At 49.2% G+C, this 13,209-nt stretch overlaps 1 protein-coding gene across 6 annotated transcripts in view; it reads right to left on the bottom strand.

Moving 5' to 3' along the window:
* The window catches only part of KDM6B (lysine demethylase 6B), an 823,670-nt gene that overhangs the window by 85,381 nt on the left and 725,080 nt on the right, over window positions 1–13,209 (bottom strand). For all 6 annotated transcript variants that reach the window (XM_086946061.1, XM_086946060.1, XM_086946064.1 and 3 more), the window contains one exon: window positions 12,911–13,048. In XM_086946061.1, coding sequence (XP_086802187.1) covers window positions 12,911–13,048 — 138 coding nt within the window. The remainder of the gene's footprint in view (window positions 1–12,910; window positions 13,049–13,209) is intronic.

Genomic DNA, 13,209 nt, shown 5'->3' on the forward strand with positions numbered 1-13,209 from the left:
CCACCACTGCAGAGAGCGAGGAGTGCACCTGTCTACCAACATTAGATCATTCAAATGCCCCTGTTACTGATTCCACTGACGTGCTAAGCATTCTTGTACAGTACGCATGTGTAGTCTTGCATCAGGCACTATTGCTATGCATGATGCCATCTTTCCTAGGAATTACATGAAGGTTTAGGCTGGTAGTTTTTGGTAGGGCTGGAACTGAATGTAACAGTTTGAATATTGTGAATTCTGGTTGTATTAGGGGAGGCTAGAGCTTGGAGTGTCAAGAGTCTCTCCCAGATAAGATTGTGTCTGTGAAGGCTGCAGGTGAATTTTTGCGCTCTTACCGTGAAGCCCGACCGGTGGAGTAAGTCTAGCGTGATCGGAGTGTGTTGTAGACACTTGGTGTGTGCTGGCTTTGATGAGCTGCCACTACTGCTAGTCATTTTGTGAACACTCTTGGGGCAGTAGTTACTCCGATAGGGGGTACTTGGAATTGGTAGTGTTTGCTGTAGGAAGGTACCTCCTGACTATGGTTGCCCCCAACTTTTTGCCCTGTGTTTTAGCTGGTTTTTGACATAGTCGACCTGGGATCCTGCCAATCAGGACCCCAGGCCTACTGCTCTCTCTGTAAAATTGATTCCATGTACCCTAGGTGCATTTCCAATTGGTACTGGGCCACCCTATCAGACCCTGTAACTCAGGGCATGGGTGTACCCAGGGCTGCCAGGGGACGCAGCATGTATTGTGCCACCCCTGGCTGGCCTCCTAAATTTGACACAACTGGCTGCATGACAGCTGGGGCAAAGTCGTGTAATCACCCTTTGCTGTAGATATAGTATACCTATATCTAACCCTAAAATGGACACACAGATTCCTATCAGTCACTCCTATGGCAGGCCTTGACAATCCTGAAGGCAGAGTGCTTGGAATCGTGTGAGATGGTGCTCTGGCATGAGCTGAGCCTGTCTGCAGCTTGCGGAACCAAGTCCTAATAGCTGTTCCATGATATCGCATACAATATACTCTTAAGTGCATTATAATCCTCGCGGTTAAATGCTAACTTTGGTATTGCTTTATCAAAACATGTCGAGTAAGGTGTCATACGAATTGGAATACTAACCCCTCGCCAATTCTGGCGACGGGGTTAGCATTCCACCCTTCTAGAGGGACACGACATGTATGTAACTGTGAACCCCGGTTAAAGTTAACTAAAGCCTCAGCTCCACAAAATGGATGCTGCCACCACAGACACGAGTCTGACCTCCTGCTGCTGGGAGTCCTTCCAGCGAGGGAGGCTTGGACAAAGGGTTTCCTGTCCGGGGCGGTGCTAGCACCATCCCAGACATGGTTTTGTGTATCCTGGGTAGGCAGGGCTTTACAGGAAGGTGACTGCTGAGTGGCACCCCGGTGCTCACTACGCATAGGCCGGTCTGAACCAGTTCCAGGGGCACACCAGCCCCTGGCCTGGGGAAAGTCCGGCATGGCAGAGGGGTGTAACCACCACCCTCCTAGTCCCACCCATAGGCAGGACCTAGTCACCGGGTCAGCCCCCTTTTTTTAGTATAAAGATGGGAGCGGGCCCCCTGTTCAAATTAGATCATCTTTGGAATCAAGACACGACTTTCTGCGAAAGGACTTCAAGATTTCTTCCTCAAGATTCTCCCTTGTGGCTAAGGAGTAGTCACCCTGCATCCGCAGGCACCATCCTAAGAACACTGCGGTCTGCTGCAAGTCCTTCATCACGAATCCGACGACCCAGCTCGACGAGACCCGGCTTACCTGGCACCTCTGACCTCTACAGCAAAGCTGAGAACCGTGAGTGCGACGAGACCTCGAGGGACCGACGATCGCCAAGACTGCACGACTTCTTTGTAACAAGCCCACAGAGTCTTCCACTGGTGAGTGCTTTGGGGTCCGAGAAGCCCCAACCCTGAGCAGCTCCAGCACCGAAGATCACCCCTCCAGCATCTCCACGATCTGCGTGGGGCCCTTCTGCTTTTGTGTGCTCACCGCGCTGTGTGGCTACTAGCCGGCTGGCTTGTGGCCTTCTTCACGACGCCCGACGACATCACTGCTGCTGGTCTGGTTGCTCCAGACTGGCCCTTGCTTCCTTGCAACAGAGAAGCACCCCGGACCATCCTGGTCCACTCCTGACGCCATTTTAAGTCCACCGCGTGGGCTTGAATTTGCCAAGGCTTTGTTGCCCAATCCTGGGTCCAGCGACGCCGACAGCTTCAATCTTCGTGGGACAGCTCGCTCCTCCATCCTGGTCGCCGACAACGCCTCCTGGTCCGTGAGATCTGCGAGCACAGCGTCACCCACTCACCTAGTCGAGGTGGCTACCATCCGGTGCCCTCCTGGTGCCCACTGACTACTGGCTAGTAGTCTTGAACTTGGTCCCCTCTGCTTTCAGGTGTCATCTTCCTTCGATCCAGGCTTGGATCCATCGAACTTTCTTCACTGGTCGCCTGCCAGCAACTTCTTTCTTCCAGGCTCCTGGTCCGGCAACGAGGATTCCCGACGTCTTTTGAGTCCTATGCAGCTGCAGCCCATGGGCTAGGTAACTTCGGCATTTCGGTGCCCCAGCATAGCCTCACTATCCAAGGGTCAGGATCCACTTTCGTTTTCTCCCTACCAGGTCGGGTTCGCCCGAGAACACTAACTTTGTCATTACTAGCTACCATAGACTTTGTCAAAAATCACGCGTGAGAGTGCACACTCTGCACCCGAGTCCCCTGGGTCTCCTAGAAGTAATCTAACGATTCTATAGTCAAGTCCTAGCGATTCCAAAGGCTATTAGTACTGTACTTACCTGCTAGTAATTTCGCATTCCACTTTCAGAGTATATGGTTTTCCGTGCCCCTCGGGCATTTGTATATACTGTGCTAACTTAAGTATTTTCGTAAGAGTTTTGTTTTGTGCTTAGTACCCTGTCCTCATAAAGAGTACAGGGCTGTTGTGATTCTTAATAAATATCTTGTTTATTTTCATAACACTTGTGTGGTGTCCTTTCACTTGGTGTTCAAGGGGTATATGTGTGGTAAACAGCTGGCTTAACACGCCCTCTCGAGTCTTTAGCCTTAGACTGCTCGTATCCACGCTACTAGGATAGCTGGTCTATAAGGTTGACTTACAACCAATCATCAATAAGGGTTGCTGGACTGATACATAGTGTTCACTAGAATAGTGAGCACTGCATATCAGGCCACCTTCTCACATTGGTGAGCAGCGGTTGGGATTTGAGCTTGCTGTTGTTTTACCACACGTATCCTAAGAATATCTTGTTGAAAGATCACATAAGTACTGTTAGGTACATATAACTTAGCTTAGAATACTCTGAGTTCTACTGAACCAGCTGTTGCAGCTCCTCAAGGCTTAGCACACCTTTGCTGCAACTCTTAGCAAGGGATCAGTAGGCAAACACATAGTGTAGGTAGGTGCATCACTTACACCACACTAGAATCAGCATGTCAGACAAAGGAGGAAACTCTGAGTATCCCCTTGTGTCAGTGGACCCTCCACAGGTCCTCACTTCAAAATATGCTGCTCTTAGCTTCCATGAGATGAGACAAGTGTGTACCCTCAGGAAGCTAAAACAGGGGTCTAACCCCACAACCTCCTTTCTGATTGGTCTCTTAGAGACTTATGATGCCAGTAGGGCTGGTAACCCAGACCCTTCTAATCCAGATGGGAGTTTGCCCTCCTTACAGGGACCCTTTGATAACCATGACCATCCCCTCCAGGAGGCAGATGATGCTGAGGAGGAGGATGAGTTATTAGGGGATGAGGCAGATAAGGGACAGGTAGAAGTCAGCAGACTAACCAGGTCCAACTTAAGCAGGCATGAGAATGGTACTAGGGGACCCCTGGGACCTCTCTCAGGCCAGCTTAACATTGGGAATGGACGAGTTAGGTCTCTATCCAGAGACTCTAGCAGATCCCTTCAAACCAATGGCTCTCAGGACTCTGTTCTGAGGAGGATGACCTCCCCTCAGAGGAGAGTGTATGAAGCTAAAGAAAGGGCAGCCAATCTGAGGATTGAAAGGGAAGAACTTGCCCTGGCCAAAGAGAGGCTTGCCTTTGCTAGAGAGCAACAGTTAAGTGGGGTAGTCCCCACTGGTGGCAGCAATATACCTAGCAATAGGGAAAGGAGTTTTGATACAAAGCACCTGGGTAAGATAGCGCCCCCCTTTAAACAAGGGGATGACATCCACAAATGGATAACTGCTTTGGAGAGGGCCTGCACTGTGCAGGGTGTTCCCCAAAATCAGTGGGCAGCTATCTTGTGGCTCTCCTTTGAAGGTAAAGGTAGAGATAAGCTCCTCACTACAAGAGTGGAGGATGCTAACAATTACCAGATCCTGAAGAATACACTGGTTGATGGGTTTGGTTTAACCACTGAACAGTACAGGTTGATGTTCAGAGACACCCAGAAAACTCAGTCTCAGGATTGGGCTGACTTTGTTGATTGTGCCACTAAGGCTTTTGAAGGCTGGCTACTGGGTAGTAAGGTTACTGATTTTAAAGGATTGTATAATCTAATTATGAGGGAGCAAATCTTAAATAATTGTCAGAACCAGTTATTACACCAGCACCTGGTAGACTCTGATCTGACCTCTCCACAGGAATTGGGTAAGAGGGCGGACAAATGGGTCAGAACCAGGGTCAGGCCTAAAAACCAGGGTGGTGACCAAAAGAAGGAATCAACCAAGCCTCAAGAGAAGGGTGGGGATAAATCCACAGAGAAGACTTCCCAAGGGCCCCAAAACTCCAACAAGGGTGGTGGGTCCCAGAACACTCCTTCAGAACAGAAGAAACCTTATTGCCATACCTGTAAACAGGTGGGCCATTACAAAAGTGATGCCAGTTGCCCTAAAAATGGCAATAAGGGAAATATACTCCCAGGTAATACTCCTAAACCTCCTGTTACCACTAGTGGTAATCCCCCAGGTGGTGGGAGTGCCCCCAAGAATGTGGTGGGCATTACTTTGGGCAATCAGGAGGACTATGGCCTAGCCAGGTCCCCTGACCACACTCTTGTCTGTGAGACTGGCATGGGGTTTGCCAACTTCACTACTGGACCCCACATTTTGGGGAAGTATAGACAAGAGGTCATAGTGAATGGTCAGAAAGTTGAGGCATTCAGAGACACAGGGGCCAGCATCACCATGGTGATTGACCATCTGGTCCCCTCTGCTCAACTGACCCCTGGTTTTACTTATCAGGTGACAGACATTCATGGAGTGAAGAGAAGGCATCCCATGGCAGTAGTCAAACTCAGCTGGGGTAATGTCACAGGGCCCATGAGAGTGGCAGTGACAGACACCCTACCTGTAGATTGCTTACTGGGGAATGACCTGGAACTCTCAGCATGGGCTGAGGTGGAGCAGGAAACTCACTCCAGAATGATAGGCCTATCCAGACAGGTTAGTGGGGCAGTAATAGCTACAGCCCCAGTCCAAACATCATTCCTCCCTGAAAAGGTTGGAAGGGCAGTGGTAGCCACTGCCCAGGCTCAGACAGACTTTCCAGAACAGGATAGGAGGGCTGTGACAGTCACAGCCCAAACACAAACTGAGTGCCCTCCTGAAAAGGTTGGCATGGTTGAAATGGTCTCAGCCTCTACTCAAACAGACAGTGAGGTTGTGAAGCCTGAAACAATGGATCACTCCACTCAAACAGAGAGCATTGAGGAGGAAGAAGAGTCTTCCCCCTCCCAGACACTAGGGGAGAGCCAGCCTCCTCAGGGAACTGACTCTACCCCTGTTGAAGGAACTGCCCCAGAGGTAGTCAGGCCTAGCCTGGCGGAGCCCCTGATGGCAGTGGACCCTTCCCAGGTGGGACCCAGTCTGGAGCAGGTAACCTGCACCTCTCTACCCTGCCTCAGTCAGCCCAGGGCTGTGGAGGTCAGGGAGGCCAGTGGTGGACCCCAAAGGGCCCCCTGTCCAAAAGAACCCCTTAATCAGCAGATTAAGATCACTGAAGCTGGTAAACCTAGCCAAGTGAAAATAAGTCAGACTCCTGAGGGATCCCCCTTAAAAGTAGTTAGGGACCTCCCACAGCTGGACACTGTTGGGCACAGCCAAACATGGGGCCTAAAAACCCCAGACCTGACCTGTCCCTCCAGTAAGCCAAACAGAGGGACTCAGCCTCCAGCTTTAGGTAGCCAGAGGCTGACCCTGAGAGCTCAGTGCATCTCAGCTAAAGAAAGAAAGGCACACATGATGGATGGTGATTGGAGGAAGTTGAGCCCAAAGGTAGAGGAGCCTCACTTCAGTACTCCATCCCAGCATCAGCCTTCTACTTTCCCAAGACACACCAGAGACAGAGATTCCCTATGGTGGAGACCCTCAGATACCCTTAGGGTGAGGGGTTGCCTAGTGGACCATGACACAGGGGGAAACCAAGCCAGAGCTGGTACTTCCTTATATGGCCATTTAGGTAATAGAGGCTTACCTGGACAAGGATAGCCTTATCTCCTTTCGTTTGGGGGGGGGGGGGGGGGGGGGGGGGGTTGTGTAGGAAGGTACCTCCTGACTATGGTTGCCCCCAACTTTTTGCCCTGTGTTTTAGCTGGTTTTTGACATAGTCGACCTGGGATCCTGCCAATCAGGACCCCAGGCCTACTGCTCTCTCTGTAAAATGGATTCCATGTACCCTAGGTGCATTTCCAATTGGTACTGGGCCACCCTATCAGACCCTGTAACTCAGGGCATGGGTGTACCCAGGGCTGCCAGGGGACGCAGCATGTATTGTGCCACCCCTGGCTGGCCTCCTAAATTTGACACAACTGGCTGCATGACAGCTGGGGCAAAGTCGTGTAATCACCCTTTGCTGTAGATATAGTATACCTATATCTAACCCTAAAATGGACACACAGATTCCTATCAGTCACTCCTATGGCAGGCCTTGACAATCCTGAAGGCAGAGTGCTTGGAATCGTGTGAGATGGTGCTCTGGCATGAGCTGAGCCTGTCTGCAGCTTGCGGAACCAAGTCCTAATAGCTGTTCCATGATATCGCATACAATATACTCTTAAGTGCATTATAATCCTCGCGGTTAAATGCTAACTTTGGTATTGCTTTATCAAAACATGTCGAGTAAGGTGTCATACGAATTGGAATACTAACCCCTCGCCAATTCTAGCGACGGGGTTAGCATTCCACCCTTCTAGAGGGACACGACATGTATGTAACTGTGAACCCCGGTTAAAGTTAACTAAAGCCTCAGCTCCACAAAATGGATGCTGCCACCACAGACACGAGTCTGACCTCCTGCTGCTGGGAGTCCTTCCAGCGAGGGAGGCTTGGACAAAGGGTTTCCTGTCCGGGGCGGTGCTAGCACCATCCCAGACATGGTTTTGTGTATCCTGGGTAGGCAGGGCTTTACAGGAAGGTGACTGCTGAGTGGCACCCCGGTGCTCACTACGCATAGGCCGGTCTGAACCAGTTCCAGGGGCACACCAGCCCCTGGCCTGGGGAAAGTCCGGCATGGCAGAGGGGTGGAACCACCCCCCTCCTAGTCCCACCCATAGGCAGGACCTAGTCACCGGGTCAGCCCCCTTTTTTTAGTATAAAGATGGGAGCGGGCCCCTTGTTCAAATTAGATCATCTTTGGAATCAAGACACGACTTTCTGCGAAAGGACTTCAAGATTTCTTCCTCAAGATTCTCCCTTGTGGCTAAGGAGTAGTCACCCTGCACCCGCAGGCACCATCCTAAGAACACTGCGGTCTGCTGCAAGTCCTTCATCACGAATCCGACGACCCAGCTCGACGAGACCCGGCTTCCCTGGCACCTCTGACCTCTACTCACCTCTACAGCAAAGCTGAGAACCGTGAGTGCGACGAGACCGAGGGACCGACGATCGCCAAGACTGCACGACTTCTTTGTAACAAGCCCACCGAGTCTTCCACTGGTGAGTGCTTTGGGGTCCGAGAAGCCCCAACCCTGAGCAGCTCCAGCACCGAAGATCAGCCCTCCAGCATCTCCACGATCTGCGTGGGGCCCTTCTGCTTTTGTGTGCTCACCGCACTGTGTGGATACTAGCCGGCTGGCTTGTGGCCTTCTTCACGACGCCCGACGACATCACTGCTGCTGGTCTGGTTGCTCCAGACTGGCCCTTGCTTCCTTGCAACAGAGAAGCACCCCGGACCATCCTGGTCCACTCCAGACGCCATTTTAAGTCCACCGCGTGGGCTTGAATTTGCCAAGGCTTTGTTGCCCAATCCTGGGTCCAGCGACGCCGACAGCTTCAATCTTCGTGGGACAGCTCGCTCCTCCATCCTGGTCGCCGACAACACCTCCTGGTCCGTGAGATCTGCGAGCACAGCGTCACCCACTCACCTAGTCGAGGTGGCTACCATCCGGTGCCCTCCTGGTGCCCACTGACTACTGGCTAGTAGTCTCGAACTTGGTCCCCTCTGCTTTCAGGTGTCATCTTCCTTCGATCCAGGCTTGGATCCATCGAACTTTCTTCACTGGTCGCCTGCCAGCAACTTCTTTCTTCCAGGCTCCTGGTCCGGCAACGAGGATTCCCGACGTCTTTTGAGTCCTATGCAGCTGCAGCCCATGGGCTAGGTAACTTCGGCATTTCGGTGCCCCAGCATAGCCTCACTATCCAAGGGTCAGGATCCACTTTCGTTTTCTCCCTACCAGGTCGGGTTCGCCCGAGAACACTAACTTTGTCATTACTAGCTACCATAGACTTTGTCCCGCATCACGCGTGAGAGTGCACACTCTGCACCCGAGTCCCCTGGGTCTCCTAGAAGTAATCTAACGATTCTATAGTCAAGTCCTAGCGATTCCAAAGGCTATTAGTACTGTACTTACCTGCCAGTAATTTCGCATTCCACTTTCAGAGTATATGGTTTTCCGTGCCCCTCGGGCATTTGTATATACTGTGCTAACTTAAGTATTTTCGTAAGAGTTTTGTTTTGTGCTTAGTACCCTGTCCTCATAAAGAGTACAGGGCTGTTGTGATTCTTAATAAATATCTTGTTTATTTTCATAACACTTGTGTGGTGTCCTTTCACTTGGTGTTCAAGGGGTATATGTGTGGTAAACAGCTGGCTTAACACGCCCTCTCGAGTCTTTAGCCTTAGACTGCTCGTATCCACGCTACTAGGATAGCTGGTCTATAAGGTTGACTTACAACCAATCATCAATAAGGGTTGCTGGACTGATACATAGTGTTCACTAGAATAGTGAGCACTGCATATCAGGCCACCTTCTCACATTTGCCTACTATCGCAAATATGAGGAATTTGCGATGTGCTGGATGTACTAGAATGTGAAAGTATGCGACTTTTAAGTCAAGTGTGGACATAAAATCGCCTTGCTGTAGCAGTGGAAGCACCTGTTGTAGTGTTACCATATGGAAATGTTCTGACAGTATGTATTGCTTTTACACTCAGATCCAAAATGGGTCTTGAGGAGCCGTCCTTTTTGGGAATTAAAATATATAGAGAATAAACCCCTGAACCTTGGTAGTGTAACAGAACTGGTTCTATGACTCCCTTCTGTAAGAGGGATTGCACCTCTTGAATGAGTAATTGTAAATGATCTGATGACAGTTTGTAAGTGCGAGGTGGAATGTTTAGAGGATTGGTAGTAAGCTCCAGGCAATAACCATGTTGGATAATGTTGATCACCCATGTGTCGGTCGTTATGGATTGCTAAATGGGAAGAAACGGTTGAAGTCCTCCCGGACTGGTGTTAAGTAATCGGAGGGGGGGGTGAGGGGGGGGGGGGGTCTGAGTGTGGACAAGTCACTGTTAGGGGGTGTTTATAACTGTTCGCTGAACCTCCGGTTTAAAGCCTGAAATGCTAAGCCATGCATGCCTTCTGAGGAGAAGGCTGGTATTTATTTCCCTAGCAGCTGTGTCTGCAGCATCTAAAGCACATCTGATGGAAGAGTTAGAAAAGAGCTTGCCCCCTTGAACTAACTCTTGTGCTTTGCTTTTGTGTTCATCTAGGAGATATTGAAGCAGTTGCTCCATCTCATCCCAGTGTGCCCTGTCGTACCTAGCTGCCCTGTGTATTTGCGATGCGCCAGTGCTTAGCAGAGCGGCTACACGTTTACCTGAAGCAGCTATAGAGCTTAGATTCTTTATCTGGGGAGGCACATCACTAGAAGTTTGAGAATTAGCTCTTTGGGAAGCATTAGAGGGAGTCAAGAGGCAGTTGACCTTTAATAAAGATAAGAGGAGATGGTGAAGGCTTATATTTTGTATTGACTCCAGGAGTCAAAATGTGTGCTTGCAAGGGCTCTTCGAAGATTTCATCTACATGCCTCATCTTAGCCAACACGGGAAACCTCACCCGGCCCGGACACGAAAAGGATTGACAGATTGATAGCTCTTTTTCCATTCTGTGGGCTGTGGGTGGTGGTGCATGGCCGTTCTTAGTTGGTGGGGCGATTTGTCTGGTTAATTCCGATAACGAACGAGACTCCTCCATGCTAACTAGTTACGCGACCCTCAGGACCGTTCAGCGCGAACATAGGCGCTACAGACAAAATGGTCCAGAACAATACCTTATGTCTTGTACTCACTGGATATATTGATCACCAGTCACTACGCGCCGCCGTCGCCTATTATTGTCACTTGTGTCACTACCGTGTATTTCACTCATTCGCACTGAGCACCAAGTACAATTTGGGTTACCTACAATTGTCTTACATTGCAGTGCTGTAACAACTGCAAAATTATCCTGCTTATTGTTTCTTTCCCTTTTCTCGTATTTCTATAATAAATAGGATGCCACGAGCACATATATGAAAAACCAAAAGAGTCTCCTTGTGATAATGTTATATACATATCAACTAATTGTCGTTAAATTATACCAGTTGGGATACCATATGTCAATTACATCATCTTAGCCTTCAGCATGGGGAGAGTCTAGCTTGACCGGTGTGTGGAACCGCCACCCCATGGTACTCGGCTGCTCTAGTATTGAGTTCCTGATAAGCCGCATTATCGTCAGGTGGGGAAGGCTTTGCAGGGTAAAGATCTGGGTAATTGTCTAATGGAGGTTCAATGGTGTAATCCTTCCATGGGTCTACAGGTAATTGGATATCTTCCTCATTAATATCATCCTCTTCAGGTTGTGAAATTGGAGATCCCTGAGGTGTAATGTGTAAAGGATCTAAATGTGGAGAAGAGTTTGGAGGTGGAGGGGATGGTGGGGCAAAATAAATGGGGCTGGTAGCCACGTCCTTGAGGGCCCTCAGAAGGAAGCTTGCTTTTAACTGCAGATTTAGCATGAATATGTACTGTATCAGGGTTGATATAAATCTTCTGTTTGGGATCCAGTTTGGGATAAACAATGTCTAAATTAGTGTCCGAAGGCTCGGAGAGGCGGTCTTTAGATTTTGGCACCAAAGGTTTCGGTGCCAGGATGGATTTGCTTTTAAAGAGCAGAAGGTTTCCAAGCATGCTTTTCTTTCAGCGTGGAGGATTATGGCTCTGAAGCAGAGTTGGGCTTCGAACCGGGAGGTTTCGGATCAGACTAGGATTTTGCAGACTCGGAACCGAGCCAAAAGGCTGGATTATCTGTTTCTGTGCCGAGCCAGAAGGCAGGACGTCATCGTCTCGGTGCAGACCTTGGCCAGAAGGCAGAGGTGGTTCCGAAGCCTTACTTCTTTTGGGCATGGGCTTATGGGGTAATCTGCCATCGGTACTCACTGCACCCTGTACTGAAGGCACGTCTTCAGACTCCATGTCTATTTCGAGTTCCGAATTGGACTCCGGAACAGAGAAGACCTTTTCTTCTGCCGCTGTCGCCTCAACCTCTTCCTGCTCAGATTCTTCGGTGAACATATCCAGAGTGTGTTCTATGTTTTGATGTTGCATTTCACGACGTAGAGCCCGGCGGTCGCGAAGTCTCTTCTTGGACCGAAACGATTTACATGCGTCGCAGTCTTCCTCCTTGTTCTCTGGAGACAAGCACAAGTTACACACTTGAGGTGAGTCAGTGCAAGGGTACTTAGCTTGGCACCAAAGACAGAATTTAAACGGAGTCCATTCTATCGACAGAATATCGGACCAACTTGGTCGAAATTGAAGGATTCTTAGACTAAAACGATACGCGGAGAAGTGGGAAAAGTGTATGAAACAATACCGTCGAGGGTAGAGTGGATTCCACACAGAGGGGAACCCGAAGAACGGGTTCGAACCGATGGCAGAAAAAAACAATTTAACAATGGAGTTGATGCCCATGCGCAATAACACCGAAAGGAGGGGGTCACCTTACCTTGACTGAAAAGTCTTCTTCGAAGAACAACAAATTGCAAACATCCGGACACAACACTAGATGGCAGGAGTATGCAAAGTATTAACATCTACAGAACATATGCCTCAAACCAATTCTTTCTGACTTCAATGGGCCTAAACTTAATAGAGCATAATTTGTAGTGCTGAGTAGAGCCACAGTTTTGCAAAGGAAAAAGAGTTCATCTTGAGTTGCTGATTGTTGTGTTCCGTAGCTAAACTGGTATTGTTGAGGTGAAAACCTTGCACATGCACTAATCTTGTTAAGTGTTCTCCAATGAAATTTGCCTTTTCTTGACACAAAAGTCAGTCAACACTGCACCATAATTTGGTCTTTAATGGCCCAATAATTTCAGGGGCCCCACGTATGTCTCACGTAATTGTTCAACAACTGAGTTTCACAATGAAAACAAAGGTTTTTCTGAAAAAAGAAAATACAACACAAAATAACGAGAACAATAAAATATTAAGATGGTAAACAGTAGAGTAAAATAAAATAGAATCCGCGTTTGGGAAATACATTTACTACTGGCAGGAAGTGCAGCTCCCCACAATTAGCCCACCAACACAGACAATGGGTCAACATAAAAGTCCCAAACCAGTCTCACCCAAATCCACCTTGAACCCCCCAGTTCTCTGCCCTCATTAGTACCTGGCGTTCTAACACTGCACTCTTCCTTTCATGACTCCACGAGTCTCCATGTATAGGGTTCCACAGGCCAGGTCTGGGTAGGGGGTGGTAAGTTGGGGTACTCTGGCCACTTTGCAGGGATGCGGAGTTTCCCCTTTGCTAGTGAAAGGAGAAGGGAGTTAATATACAATGGACAAAAAAATATATACCACTCTGCAAGAAAATATCCAGCTGCTCGCAAACCTTTTGAAGGTTAGTGAAGGACACTGGTCAAGGAGTACAAGAACTAAAACATCCTTAGGCAAAACATTACACATTCT

The sequence above is a fragment of the Lissotriton vulgaris genome, chromosome 12 (genome assembly GCF_964263255.1).
Source record: "Lissotriton vulgaris chromosome 12, aLisVul1.2, whole genome shotgun sequence".
Taxonomy (NCBI): Eukaryota; Metazoa; Chordata; class Amphibia; order Caudata; family Salamandridae; genus Lissotriton; species Lissotriton vulgaris.